This window comes from Quercus suber, unplaced genomic scaffold (genome assembly GCF_002906115.3).
Source record: "Quercus suber isolate HL8 unplaced genomic scaffold, Cork oak 2.0 scaffold_400, whole genome shotgun sequence".
NCBI lineage: Eukaryota > Viridiplantae > Streptophyta > Magnoliopsida > Fagales > Fagaceae > Quercus > Quercus suber.
The window spans coordinates 131,601-147,541 of NW_027069851.1; the positions used below are offsets into that span (position 1 = coordinate 131,601).

At 31.2% G+C, this 15,941-nt stretch overlaps 1 protein-coding gene across 1 annotated transcript; it reads right to left on the reverse strand.

Moving 5' to 3' along the window:
• Nucleotides 1–839: 839 nt before the first annotated feature.
• Nucleotides 840–6,220, reverse strand: LOC111987287 (G-box-binding factor 1). Its single transcript, XM_065761170.1, has 11 exons — nt 6,155–6,220; nt 4,705–4,853; nt 4,557–4,604; nt 4,300–4,392; nt 4,118–4,213; nt 3,672–3,847; nt 3,403–3,454; nt 3,248–3,296; nt 3,024–3,172; nt 2,570–2,647; nt 840–1,007 (listed from the first exon to the last, which is right to left on the reverse strand). Exons 2-11 carry the CDS (start codon nt 4,801–4,803, stop codon nt 840–842), a joined length of 1,008 nt encoding a protein of 335 aa, XP_065617242.1. The 5' UTR covers nt 4,804–4,853; nt 6,155–6,220.
• Nucleotides 6,221–15,941: the final 9,721 nt, after the last annotated feature.

Here is a 15,941-nt window from a genome sequence, read left to right on the forward strand (position 1 = left end):
GATGTATGGACCAGATGCAATTTCAGACCTAATTGCTAGGAACCCTAACTCCGGTTGTAGTGAAAGCAATGACAATGAAGAAAGAATTCCTAGTGGAGACGACTCACCTCTTCATACGATTAGAATTACATGAAATTGTAGTTTGAAACTAGAATGTGGCTTTGACTGAAATTATATGGTCTGTGAAGTTCATGTCGATTCTTTATGATTTTTTCAGATTCATATTTTAGGAAAAAGAGGTATTATTCAAAACATTCATGTGGGTTCAGATTTTACGTACTCAAATGATTTCAACATTTGTAGACTGCGAATTTTAGGCTTTTATTCTTTTGTGCATGGTTCCACTTTAATAGTGTTATATTTGTTGTTTATGTAAGGTGCTTTCTTAGTTTGATTATACCTATTGTAGCAACATTCAACCATTGGTGTATTAAGATTTTCTCTGGTAGTTTTTAGGAATAGATTTTGAGATCAATTCTTTTGTACTTGCAGCTACCTTCTTTTCAACAATGAATTCCCATTCCTTAATTATCAAAAATAAAAAAATAAAAAAATAAATCTCATTCATGAAGTTTTGGTTTGTAGTAATGATACATGAAGGGAAGGTTGGTAGATTTAACCTCGCAGGGTTTAATCTATCATTTAATAAGAAAAGAAATAACTATTGTGAATTTATTGTGACATAAGAAATTACACCCATACAGGTTGCTTTATATGAGTGAATTCAGATTTGGAGGTAAACTGTCAATCATCTTCAAAACTGAAAATTTCACACAATCCACCCACCCCAAAAAAAAAATGGCACAAATATGTTTTCCATGATTCTTAAATGCAGAATATTAACAAATGGAGGCTCCCATCAATTGCCACCCAAAAAAAAAAANCATTAAGGAATTGTTTTCTTCATCAACTTCCCCACATTCCTCGGAAAGCCTAACTAGCTCCTCCTTCAGCATGGAAGTCTCGGTTTTTAGCACCTCTGCCAATGCTTGTAGTTTTTCGCATTCCTGCTATGATAATAAGAAACCCAAAAGCAAAATATCTTAAAAACAAAACTAATAATCAAGTCAAGTAAGGGAATGTTCTAAAAAATTGACAGTCTTCAAGTTTGACCCCAAATTTTCTGGGGGTAAAAAAAAAAGAAAAAGAAAAAGAAACGATTGCCAAACTTGGGACTTGGGAGTAAACCCTCCTCTCTCTTTTTTTCTTTTTTCTTTTTTTTTTCACTTCAAAATAAATGCAATTGGAATGAAACTAGAGACCCAATAGGCTAGAAACCTGCCAACCAACCCAGAAAAATTTCTCCCATCTGCTCTATAAGATGCAATACAAGATTCCTTCCAGAATGCCTGTTTCTATCAAAAGTAATGCTGCTCAATCTAAATTCAAAATTTTACACAACCTAATGCCTTTATACAAAACCAAATCTGAGGGAGTTTGGAAGTTTTTAGTGGATAATCATTTCGACATATTATCAGTAACCAACTAACCATTCATAGTCATACTCTATGGCTTTGCCAGACATAACGAGCCTCTATCATCAGCCCCCCTTCCCCTCCCACCATCCTCTCTCTCTCTCTCTCTCTCTCTCGGTTCCTCTAGTGCCATAATCATCAACTTATTAATTTTTATTTTTTACAAAGTTTTAGCAAAAGGAAGGGAGATGCTTTGAGGAAACAGTTTTTATTAGAAAATCAAAGCAAACAGATATTAGAGGAATAATAGAGAAAATTTAAGAGGCATAACCATGGTAAATGAAAATGTCCCCCCAACATTTTGTTTAAATCCACTTTTTGCTAAGAGTATCCACCTCTAAATTAACTTAAACTAGGGCATCCATCAATGTCAGAAAATTTTGACATCCCAACAAAGATTTTAAGCCTGGATTTTCTGAAATTCAAAATTTATAATCCACATATCATGAGGTTTAATAGTTAACCAAACCTAGAATGCAATAGAGATGGACCAGGATTTAAAATTAAAAAATAAAATAAAAAAAGAAGAAGATTGAAAATGCTAATAAAAAGGCAAAGGAAAACTCTGGAAAACATAGTAACTGAATATGATGATCCTTTTCATGTATTTTCAAATGGAAAAAGTTTATCTCCAAACTAGTTTGGAGGAAAATTCCTCCAACCCACTACATGACAATTGATAAAACCATTAACATGTACTTTTAGTCATATGACCTATTGAATGGGTTATGTGACTTTTTTAAATAATACACGTGGATTGTATTATGAGTCATCTCATAATGGGTTGGAGGAGTTTGGAAGAAAATTATTTCCTTTTCGAATTTAACCATTAACTCCACATAAGGTACCTAAACCTATAAAAGTTGAAGGAGCATCTGATATAGTTGCCTATAGGACCTTAAGAAACCATAGAGAGGATTCCTTGCCACATCTGCAAGTATATATTTGAAGTGTATAGACTGGATACCAGAACTCAACCTTCAAAACAAGGCAAGATCTGATGACTGAAAATAACTGGTACCTTTATTGACAGAATACTAAAAATGTTACCCAGAAAAGAAACTTCAAACAAAAGGAAGGACAAAGATAAGTACCTGTCGACGTATTCTTGACCTCCTAGCTGACTCCCTATTAGACTGCTTTCTCCTCTCATTTCTCAGGTCAATCCCTTCCTGTCAAAGCAAGAGATAAAGATCATCAAAAGTAAGAACAAGTTCCTGACCTCTTAGACCATGGATCACTTTTACAGTTGTAATTGTGCCTAAGTAACATGGGTTCAGGAGAGGAGGTAAAAAAAAAAAAAAAAAAAGGCAGAGCGAGAGAGCAAGAGAAGCTAAGAAACCACTGTAAACTATAAATTTTAACCCCCAGAAGATTACATTAAACAAGGAAAATATAATCCATAAAAACAATTCAAATAATATGGACATCAAATAACAAACAGCTTCAACTCTTTCCATTCCTAAATCCATTTTTCCAAGCATAAATTGTCAAACAAGCATTATTGCTGAAGCATAGCAGTCATGCACCCAATGTATTTGGCCTCACCTTCATAAGAAAAGGTTGAGCACTGGATGCACTGAGGCTCATTCCCAAATTCAGATCAGTTTCAGCCACGTTTGTTACTGAATCATGAAATGCCAGATCTGTATTTGCACCACAATCCTGGATACTAGCTTTGTTCTGTGCAACCACTCCTGTTCAAGTATTATAGGTAATCAAACTAATGGACTTTTATAATGAAAGCAAAACCCATGAACTTCAAAAATTACCATCTGCCTGCAACTGGTTAAATCTTTGCCTTTTACTTTTAGAAAACTCCTGGAAAAAATGAAAAGTCAGTGCATATTAGTGCTAGGAAAAACCAACCTAATAGACCTTTAGATTTTTTGAGAATTTACTCAACATAAAATTAATTGGAGCATACCTGATTCATGACATCACTGTCATCTGATGAGCCCTCACTTCCACTTACATCACTGTTTAAAGGAAATTTGCAGTCATAGTTTAGCAAAGCACATTTAAGATATTCAGCTAGAGCAAAATATTAGAAATAAAAATCTAGAGTTAAGCATACAACCCCCCACCCCCCAAAAAAAAAAAAAACACACCCAGCTAAGAAGGAAAAGAATGGTAGTAGTACTAAGATAATAAAACTTATTGGGGAAGAAAATTTCCTATAGAAATTAAGAATACCTTCGTGAAGGACCACCGCCATCATTTCTGGTACTTGAAGCTGCCTTCTCACTTTCTCTGGATCCATTACCTACCAAAATCAAATTCTCTGAGCTTCTCTTGTGTTTGCTCATTGAATCCAAGTCCTTTCCCTTGAGAATCCTTTCCTCTTTTTCTGGAATGGCCAATCCCATACCCTGACCATATATAAGTAGTTATATATAAGGTATACATGAAAAATGTGAGTCTTAGTGGAAGACAAGTAGATTGCACCTATAAGTTACAAACCACTAATACCCAAAAGAAACTCTCATAACCTCTATTTTATTGATGGAAATTGATGAAATAAAGAAATTTAGCCACTGACTTATCAAAATATATATATATATATATAGCTACTAGATTTAATATGTAGAGAAAAGTACAGCACACAAAAGTAAGATGACAAGATATGTGTTTGGGATTACCTTAACTGTGTTACAATTTGCATAGACCTCCTTGTTATATGGAGCATGGTATTGAAGTCCAGGTCCATATTGCGACATGCATTGCTGATAAGCCACCTAAGAGCAAATAAGTCAGTTTTCCCCATGTTATAATCCAAGGAAGTCAACTCTCTGCTTGACCTCTCACATATGAAGATAATCACCTGATTTGCCCACATATAGGGATTAAACATCAAAGAGGCAGCAGAACTTGAAGTGACAAAGGGAGGTGTGGTAACCCCAGAACCATAATATGCCTATTCAAGAGTCAAGACGCAAGAGTAAGTCGAAAGACACTCAATCTGGTTCTTCATTATCGAATCCACAGATCTATATCACCCATAGCCCACCTCCCCACCCCAAAAAACACAAACACACGCATGGATAAATATATGTAATTTATGTTTTATTTGACTTGAACCTGCACAAAAGTCGGCCCATCTGGTTGTGAAGGTGTCTTTGGTGTTTCCTGTAACATTAGTAAAGATTTAGTGAAAATGACAAGAAATGTGTGTGACGGAAAAAAAAAAATTTTGGGGGGAGGAGAGAGAGAGAGATTGCTTGAGAACCTGAGTTGAAAACAATGGTACGAACCATTTAGGAGGCATGTTGACTTCCCCAATACCCATTTGTTTGGAAGGCTTGGCCATCTCACTGGCTTCACCCATTCTGACAAGGTTCAATAGAGCTCAATGACCCACCTTAATCCAATAACTGGCTGGAAGCAATTAAACCAATAAAAGGAAAAAAAAAAAATCAGCTTTACATGTTCACTCTAGAAACACACATTCATCACAAATAGAATTCACATTAAGCTTAAGAGAAAGGCTAGATTACTTTTCAACGAAAGTGTGATACCCCAAATGGGTTAGATATTGGATTAGATTTTATAAGTGTTGAGTTCCACATACAGTGTTTACTAGGACAATCTAGGGTATATAAGTGATTACAATAAGCTCTAATTGTAACTTGACAAATCTTTTTGGGGTATAGCGTAAATATGGCTAGTGCTTATTCAAGTTGTGACAGAAGCAGATTACTAAAAGTTCAAAGGCTTCTATTTTTACTATGAATATTAGCTCACCAAGCCCTTTCACTCTTAACAATGATGAACTATGTTAAAATTTTAACTTCATAGAGGACTCAACTCTGAAACCCCAAATTATTTCATAAGTGATATCATAGTCAGATGCTTATAACTTTACTTGAGTGCATCAAGTCATTTTACAAAGACCTCCATTTTTCCATTATATGCTTGATACCTATATAACTCAAAAGGATGAACTAAAATCACACAATTTTTTTTCAAGTTTTATGTGGTAATATAGGACTTCTACACGATTAAACATGTATGGTATATGTTTTTCAATATTCCATATTTAACACCCTTTCAGAGTAAACAGCAGGATAACTTGAAAATTTTGCTTAAAGAACCAGAAACCAGATGATCTTAACAATAAAAAATAAAAATCCTGCTCAAATAAACATCACTGTGAGATATAAGAAACATGGATGCCACACTAAATTAATGGAGATTATGAACTTTCCAATAAAAAAACCCACTTAAAATAAATAAATTTAAAAAGAAACCCAATGAAAAAAAAAAAAAAAAAACCCAGTAAGAATCACCACACCAACAAAACTTTCTCAGAACTAACATCAAGAGCAAACTCAAAATAATTAACCTACAGTTCACTAGTCTCACACCAACTCTAAACAAGCTCATAGATTTTGAAACTTTGACAAGAACAGCCAAAAACAATGTTATCAATTTATCACGCATATCAAACTCCATAAAAGGACATTCTATAACACCCCAAAAAACAAAAGTAACAAAAACAAAAAACAAGGAAACCCTGTTCACTACCTGAGCACATAAGAAGATATAAATTGAATATAAGCAAAGTAAAGAAAAGTAATTCTTGAAAATCAAACAGAATTTTACTCCAACCCTTATGAGAAAGAGTATGAAAAGCAAAGCATACTTAGAGAGAGAGAGAGAGAGAGATAGACAGAGACCTGTGGTTGTGGCGCGAAAGGGAAGTCCTGGTAAGAACAGAATAGGTAGTGTGTTATATATATAATATACGGTACAGTCGTACGGGTCTTTTCTACTAAAGCTTCTCAATGGTTGGGATCCTTTCCATTATATTATCTACGGTCCAAAATATATTATCTCAACCGACTTTATCTAAAGAAAAAAAAATATATATATATATTATATATATATATTCCCCTTTCTTTTTTTCTTTTTTGTTGTTGCTAATTTTCACAATTTATTTGATTGGTAATTTGAAATCCAATAAAAATAATGCCTAGATTTATAGAGTGTTACACAAATCATAATTTATTACTTGATAAATTAATAAATAATTTTTTTTTAAATCCAGAATTGCTCTTATATGTTTTATATGTTTTCACCTTAAATTCAAGTTTGGGGAGAATATAATTTGAGACTTAATTGATGAATTAAGTAAATTTTTTCTGATATTTAAATATTAAATAAATAATATTTATTTCAAATTTAATATTGTTAATTTATTTTTATAAAAGGTATAGTATATATTATGAATTTTTTAACAATATTTTTCCAAATTTTAAAGATATATGCTCAATTAATACCGATTAAGTTCTTATATTTAGGTTTTGCTCTTGTCTCTTTTTTTAATTGAAGAATTAGGAATATGTCTTGATTTTAAATGAGTAAGATTGCTCTTTTGAACTTAATGTCGGTATGTCCTTTGTCATCTTTACAATGAAATTCATGATAATTTTATTTTCAAAATAAAGTATTTAATTAGCTATCAAATGTGAATACCATACATTCTAAATGGAATCAATGTGGTTCTCAAATACAGGAATTATAAAAAATTTAAACATATGCAACCAAAAAAAAAAATTTGTTAAACTCCAATAAGAAAGGTTTATAGTTTACATTCTTAATAATTTTATTTTCAATATAAATTATTAAATTAGCTATCAAATGTGAATAAAATACATTCTAAATGGAATCAATGTGGTTCTCAAATTCATGAATTATCAAAAAATTTAAACATATGCAACAAAAAAAAAAAAAAAATGTTAAACTCCAATGAGAAAGGTTTAGAGTTTACAAAAACAATAAGGGGTCTCTTAAAATAATAATAAAAAGGAAAAAAAAAATTCCCTAAAATGATTTAGTCTTATAATGAATTAGAAATAAAACGTTCAATTTATAGTTTTGACCTCTTAATTTGGATCAAAATGAAATCATTGGGCTTCCATCTAGGGATGGCAATTTTTCCCTGCCCCGCTTAACCCGCCCTTCCCAGCTTCGCCCATTGCAGGTTTTCCCCGCCCCACAAAGGTGATGAGTCGGGGATGGGGCAAGATTTTAGCCCTACACCACGGGACGAGATGAGGATGGGTTTAAACTTTTTAGACCCACCCCACCCTACCCCTCCCTGTCCCTGCCCCTCGTTGCTAAAGGTTATAATTGTAAATTTTTTATACCCTAAAACCCTACTATTTAAACAAACATATCGATATTAGTTTATTTTATTCTACCCAATGTGGTTCTCTGCCTTTATTTTGTTATGTGTTATACTATGAGATATATATATATATATATATTATGATTGTCTTGTTAAACACTAAGATATATTATTCAATTTTTTCTAAAAATTGATTTGATTTGATGGGATAAATTTTGTTGTAATTTCAATTATATTTTTATTAATGAAATAGGTTTCATTAAAAAAATTGTACTAGTTGTAGGGCAAATTAACAAAAAGTAGAATTTTACGAAGTGAGGCGGGGCCCCAAGGGGCAGGAATGGGGTGAAAAAGTTTTTCTCGTCATGTAGGGTGGGACGGGACGAGGACGGGGCAAGACAAAACCATGCGAGGCGGGAACAAATACCCCATCCTTCAACCCCGCCCTGCCCCGCCCCGCCCCGCCCCATTGCCATCCCTACTTCCATCCAAATTAAAAGATTTTTTTATTTTGTGGAATAAATTTCTTTTGAATTTTCCATTTGGGTAAATTATAATTTAGCCCCTTTCGGTTTGACTAGCTATATTGAAATTTAGTCCCACAATTGTTTTAGTTATTACATTTTGACCTCTAAAAGGTTGGATCAAAATGAAATCAATAAGAGGTCACATATTCCACATATGTGAAAAAATGTTCATTCAGTAACAAAACCCTATCGATTACGTTTAGCCCAAATTGTTGGCATTTCAAATGTAGTCATTGAAAGTTGTAAATTAAATTATGATAAGACCAAACTACATGAAGATAAAATTGTAATTTTTCCAATAAAAACATAATAATAGTTCGATATTACTTCTCAATTCCATGAATCCTACATATATATAAAATAATAATAATAATAATAATAATAATAATAATAATAATTAATTTAAGAAGAAGAAAAAAACCAATTAAGTAAAATACCGCAACACTCCCCAGACCGCAGCTATTTTCAATAATACTGGGCCAACCCACAAATTCATTCGTTGGGGGCCTATGGGCTAACTTCAAGATTTTGGTTGAGAAACTTTCATTTGGGGCCCCAACATTAAACCCCCCCAAGGCAACATTGAAAGTGGCTCCGGCCATGTGTATTATTGAATGATCAAACCACATGAAATTTTAGTATATCATGTTTCGGGTATATATGTCATTTCTCTCACAATAATTGGATCCCACATATACCATCTCTCTCACAACAACTAGGTCTCACAACTGTGTGAGACCCAACTGCTGTAAGAGAGATGGCATATACACCCGAAATATAATATAATTTTTCGAAATTTTGTGGGTTCCAACTTCCAATTTGTTTAAGTAGTAAACTTTTTTGTCATCAAGTGAAAGAGTTAGAGATCAAATTTGTCTACATTAAAAACTAATTAATGTTTTGTCTTAATTATAAAAATAGCAATTATTATAAAACAGACACGTTTAAACTTAGTTTTGAACCAACCCCATGTAATTAAGACATTTAGGAAAGTGAAAGACTTGTAATATATCAGATTGATTTATTTAAGCGAGGACAGCTATCTAGTTAACAAAGCTTTGCACCGTTTTTGGTTGTGGGTTTATCCTAATATGGTTTCAAGAACGATAACACTCACTAAAAATCTAGAATTGATCATAGCAAGTCTTAATTTGAGAAGCTAGACAAGGAACTTGACATTATCAACCAAATATTTTGTCAAACATTTTTTTTTTTTACATTTTTTTTTTTATTTTCAGATAAATTTAACATTTTATTTTAGTTTAATTGTTTATGTACAACTTTTTAAAACCTCATTTTTACTCAGTACAACTATATTTTAATAAACTTTCAGCAAATAAACAAAGTGTTCATCCAAAATAGACATCAATAATAAAGAGCCAGCACTAGACCATCCTTTGCTCAAGAATTACAAAGTCCAAGTGAATTCTATTCTATTTTCCACATAAACCACATTCATTTCTAGCTGTGATGAAGACATCATTGACTACAGCTAGACCTTTAGATGTAACTTATAAGGCCAAGGTTGGAAGCCTGACCCTTTGAACATTCCCTATACAAAGAAGTATAAAGTATGACCTAATGAAGGCTAGAAATCCTTCATACGAAAATTTCCATAATATTGGCCATGTCAACTCTGTACCTCCTGGCAATCTTGTGACTGTTAAATCTGCCATGAATGTGCACAAATGTTTTCCTAAACATCTGAAATGTCTTTATTGCTTTGTGAATGAAGAATTCCCATTCATCCAAAAGTGGTGCTTTTGGGAGGAGTTCCAAATACAATCTAAGCCTGGGGCAAGACGAAACTAGCTAACAATCCTCAAAAAATAAAAACGAAAAACAATGAAGCATTAACATAATGAGAGGTAGTACATATAATCAGATGAAAAAACCTGTCTAATCATTAATTAAACCAACCTTATAATAAAAAACCAATTAATTATGCTTGACAAACATGCCTTCTTCTCACATAAGGGTAGGTTTTTTTGTACGAAACGTTCAACATATTAAGTTCTTAATCTTGTATATTGCGGAGCTCACATATCTAGGAGAGAAACAATACAACATCATATGCATAAGATAATTATTGCAAGATAGGACGTAGAGGATCGGACGCACATAAAACGCCGTCTTCTAGAAGGACAGTCTTCATTTGCTTCCTTCTTTGCCTAGATGAATTCAAGCAAAGTACTAAACAAACGAGGACAGTGAGAGCCAAAAAAATCACAAAACCCTTGGTCTTGAATATGTCCAATGGTGGGCCGATATATTCCGCTTCTTTTGTAGACATTATTGAGATTGGTGGAAGAATCATGAAAAGAAAAAAGAAAAGAAAAACACACCAACAAAAAGCAAAGTCTCCCCATTTCCAATTGCACCTCGTCTCCTCCATTTCAACATTGATACCGGTGCCCAACCTATTCTCTATATCATCTTTTCCCATTCTTTTTGTGTCTACTTCTTTGGTTTTTTTACCACCCCAGCTAATTCAATAAATATATAAATAAATAAAATACCAAAGTTGTATGTGTTCTTGTAATCTATAATTGTGCAACAACATTGGTCCTAAAATTCTGAAAAATAACAAATAAGTTGGTATGTAGGGACGTGGCCTATGGAAATACCACTATGGCATAACCAAAAGATGAACTAACACGGAAAAGCCATTACCTTATACCACATTTGTTACCAAGCATATAAATAGAAGTCGCTATACCATAAGAGAAATGTTATGTATACAATATTTTTATGAAAAATTCTAAGTAATAGATTGTTATTGACTATTACTAGTAACAAAATACTGCCTATAAACTGTTGTGAAAATGTTATGAATTTAACACTTTTCATGTAAAAAAAATTTCAATACTTATTTTTTGATAAACAAAAATTTTACTATTTTTTTATTTAGAGTCAAAAATCTTACTATTAATAAATAAAGAAATGGATGATTGATTGGATATGTAAAAAAGATTATGTTGCACGCTATGATTAATAGAGCATAAACTAAAACACTTAAATGGGACAAGTGATTTTTATTTCTAAAGAGAAAGGCCAATGACTGCTAATGTCATTTTTTTTTTTTTTTAAAGAAATGACTGCGAATAAAGAATAACTTAGTTGGTATACAAAATAATAACTTGGCTTAAAACGCATAGCTCATTCGATAATTTTATTACTTCCATTTTCATTGATTTTACTCTATAAACAGAAGAGTAATATTAGTAATATTTTAATAGGATAAATCACAAATTGCACCCCTAAAGTTTGGAGGTGATTGGATTACTTCAGAAGTTGGATTTTACCCCTTGAAATTTGGGGTGTTTGAATTTTATACCATAAAGTTTCAGAATTTGGATTTTACTCTCTAAAGTTTGTGAGTGTTTGAATTTTACACCCCAAAATTATAAAACTTTAGAGTGTAAAATGCAAACACCCCCCAAATTTTAGGGGGTAAAATCCAAACACCCCTAAAATATAAGAACTAAAATCCAAATTTTAAAACGTCAGGGTGTAAAATCCAAACATCCCAAAAATGTTGGAAGGTAAAATCCAAAATTTGAAACTTTAGAATGTAAAATCCAATCATCCCCAAACTTTAGGGATATAATTTGTAATTTACCCTATTTTAATATAAACCTTACAAATCTATGTGTGAACTTGGATATTTTATAAATAAAATGCTCCTTTAAAAAAAAAAAAAAAAGAGAAATAAAAGCTAATTACTATTAATAAAGAAAGAAATGAGTGTTTGATTGGATTTTTTTTTTTTTTTTTTTTGAGAAGAATGTTCAATTGATACATAATGCTAAATATTTGGTTCCAAAAATTTTATAATAAAAAAATAACCTTTCGAGGCCACTTGTAGTATGTCGTGTGTCTAATAAATTTTATTTTATTTTATTTTACATTTTTAACTTTGAGTGTTTTATAAGGAAAGAAAATAATATGTTGCAAGTTGTGATTAGTAAAGCATAAAGTGGAACACCTAAAATGTGACAAAATAATTTTTATTACTTGAGTTTTTTTTTTTTTTTTTTTTTGGAGAACATTTTTTATTTCTAAAGTGAAAAGCTAGTGGCTGCTCGAAACCTAGTTGGTATATAAAATAAGAACTTGGCTTAAAACACATAGCTCACTCTACAATTTTATTGCTTCCACTTTCATTGATTTTACTATATATTTTAAATTTTATTATATAAAACTTATAAGTTAATGTGTGAACTTTCAAACACAAAACAAAAAAGTGATTAAGAATTATATTATTATATAGTATTATAAATTACATTCATTACCATGTCAATTTGTAAACTCTTTGTAATAAAATTAATGAGTTTTTGAAATTTTCTTAACTTAAAGTCCAACTAAACACTAAACAGTAAGAAATGATTCAAATGATAGTACATACACCAACTAAAAATGAAAGCATAGTTTCCACATCTATGGTCCTTCCATTCCTCTATTCTAAGGGGTCCTTAGCTACCAAGAGTCTTGTAAATTAGTTAATACTTCTTGGTATTCCAATGGATCGAGAAGACTAGGGTTTAAACTTCAAATTCCTCCTACCCCAACGATTGCACAACTATTTAAAAAAATGGTCATTTGCCGACTTATCACTTTTTATATTTTTCCCTAGGTAAATACCACAGCTGCCATCAACTAATTTACAATTTCGCAAATTGTATATCTAACTATGTGAAATTGGTTGATGGATGCTCTTAACAGTGGTAAAAAATTGTCTCAAAAATAAGTTGGTTAGGCACTTTGACTTATATATAATTACCAAATCAAAACAGAAATATGGCAAAAAACATATGTGGAGATTTGTTTACAAGCGTTGCCGAGTATATTAAATCCTAGATTAAGATGCTCACAACTTACTAATAATAATTAAAAAAAAAAAACATTTTTACAAAAAAATCATACAAATTTCCATAACTCATAATATAAAGGGAGAGGCTTAGGTCCAGTGCTTTCTGTGCACTGGACTTGATGGGATGTTATCACATGGCAATATCTGGACACATAACAGGATCCTACTTGATTCAATGCACTAAACACTGGACTAAAGCTAAACCATAATATAAAATAGTACAAGAACAGTAAATTCTAAATGCACACCATCCTCTTTGGCAAAAAATAAAAGAACTTTAAATTTATGAGAGGCCGTGCATATACTCAAATAAAAGAAATGTCTTACTCTAATTATTAATTCAAAGTTTTCCATTGCCTTGCCCTAGGCAGCTAAGCTACCCACGCTCCCCCCAGGCTCGAGCCCAAAAAATAAAAAACCAACTTTATCCCAAACACATCATCCTCTCATGTAATGGTAGGTTTTTTTGCATAAAACCACAAATGAGATTCACGGGTACCATCATAAAAAATATGAATATGCATACTTAAAAAAAGAAAAAAAAAAGAAAAAAAAAAAAGGAGAATAGAAGAATTAATTGAATCTAAAAAAGGATCTCTTAAGAAATTTGTTACTAGTAAAAAAATAAACATTTAGGTGAAATTTTTTGTGGTATAGATTTATTATCAAAACTACAAGTTATAAAGAGCTTTTAGAAATAGACGAATATACTTTGATTAAAAGATCTAAAGTTATATAAAATGAGTAGTCTAATTCTTTTCCAAATGCATTTATTGCTTATAGAAGTTTTTTGATAGCACCAGTTACAATTTCTTACACAAAAAGAAATTATAGAAGTTTTTTGATAGCACCTATTACATTTCTTACACAAAAAGAAAATTTTTAAAATTAAAAATGGAAAAATCTTACTTAAAAATAACTATACTAAGTAATGTTTGGATAGCGGCCACATCCAGCATTTTTGCGCGTCTAGCGTTTTTTGTGGGTTCTGTGTATTGTTTTCGGGGCCCGTAAATACTTTTTTTCAAAAAAATAAATTTAAAAATAGGTCTCATAGTACTATTCACACATTTAAAAATTATTTTGCTATAGTGTTTTCAATTTTCAGCAATAAACAGTATTCAAACCAACCTTAAAATTCTTGTAATTTAGAGGCCGTTTGGTAACATTTTTCGGAAATATGTATAGATGAAAAAGTATGTAAAAATGCGTATAATGTTTTTTTGAATGTAAAAATGTGTGTAATATTATTTAAAAACTGAAGAGATATGTGCAAAGAGTGGTCCAAAAAATGCTTAGAAATAAGTTGCTATGTTGGGACGTGGCTTAAGATGATAGCCTTACCACATAACCAAAAGCTAAACTGACACAGGGAGGTCATTACCTAATACGGCATTTGTTAACAGGTGTGTAGATGGAAGCTGCTATAAACAAAAAGCTTACTATATTTTGATAATTGGGAGCACGGGATTTGAACCTCAAAAAGTATCAGTTAAAGTGAAGTTAGAAGTGTCAGTTTGAATTTGTATTTAGAGTCGTGGCTTATCTTATCCTTAACAGTTGAGCACTTGACCTATCTAGCTTTATTATTTCTATTTACATCCAACCAAAAGTTAAGGCCTTTTATTATGCGTGAGTATTGGTTGGTATGTCACCATCCTCTATTTTAATTTTTTCTTGCATGTAATTATGGTCCAGTTGCAAATACAGTTGATAATATGTGCCCAGTTCTACTATGACCACAATTTTTAGTTAATTATGAACGGTGGATTATCACGTCCACAGTTTCTAAAAAAAAAAAAAAATTATCATGTTCACATGGATTTATCAGTTTTTTTTCCATTCCGACCCTCACAATTGACCACTTAAGAGTTGTGGCGAGAGTTTTAGTGAAAAAATTGTCTCTAGACTTTTTCATGTACATGATACTCCATAATACACGCATTTTGCGCATGCAATAATTTTCTTTTTTATTTATTTGTTTTTTGGATTAGTGTTATAATATTTAAAAATGATATATAAATAGCCCGTGTATTTTTTTTTTTTTTTTTAAGAAATAGATAAGGTAACGTGGAATAATATTTAAAAATAAGATAGAAATAGTGTCCTAAGTTTTAGGCTGAATGGAGAAGATAAAAGAAAAAAATCTAAAACTTAGAAAAAGTTAATTACTTTTTTAACCAGTTTATGTTTTTTAATTTAAAATTATTTAACTAAATGATAGAGATATTTTAGAGAGTTTAAGAAATTGTGTGGGGGTATTTTAGTACGTAGAAAGTTGAAAACCAAATCGGGAATCTTGTTATTATAGATAAGGATTTTTTTTTTTTTTTTTTTTTGAGAATCAACGGTTAATAAGGATAGAAGAAAACTATCACGTCCACAGTTTCTAAAAAAAAAAAGATTATCATGTTCACATGGATTTATCAGTTTTTTTTCCATTCCGACCCTCACAATTGACCACTTAAGAGTTGTGGCGAGAGTTTTAGTGAAAAAATTGTCTCTAGACTTTTTCATGTACATGATACTCCATAATACACGCATTTTGTGCATGCAATAATTTTTTATTTATTTATTTGTTTTTTGGATTAGTGTTATAATATTTAAAAGTGATATATAAATAGCCCGTGTATTTTTTTTTTTTTTAAGAAATAGATAAGGTAACGTGGAATAATATTTAAAAATAAAATAGAAATAGTGTCCTAAGTTTTAGGCTGAATAGAGAAGATAAAAGAAAAAAATCTAAAACTTAGAAAAAGTTAATTACTTTTTTTTAACCAGTTTGTGTTTTTTAATTTAAAATTATTTAATTAAATGATAGAGATATTTTAGAGAGTTTAAGAAATTGTGTGGGGGTATTTTAGTACGTAAAAAGTTGAAAACCAAATCGGGAATCTTGTTATTATAGATAAGGATTTTTTTTTTTTTTTTGA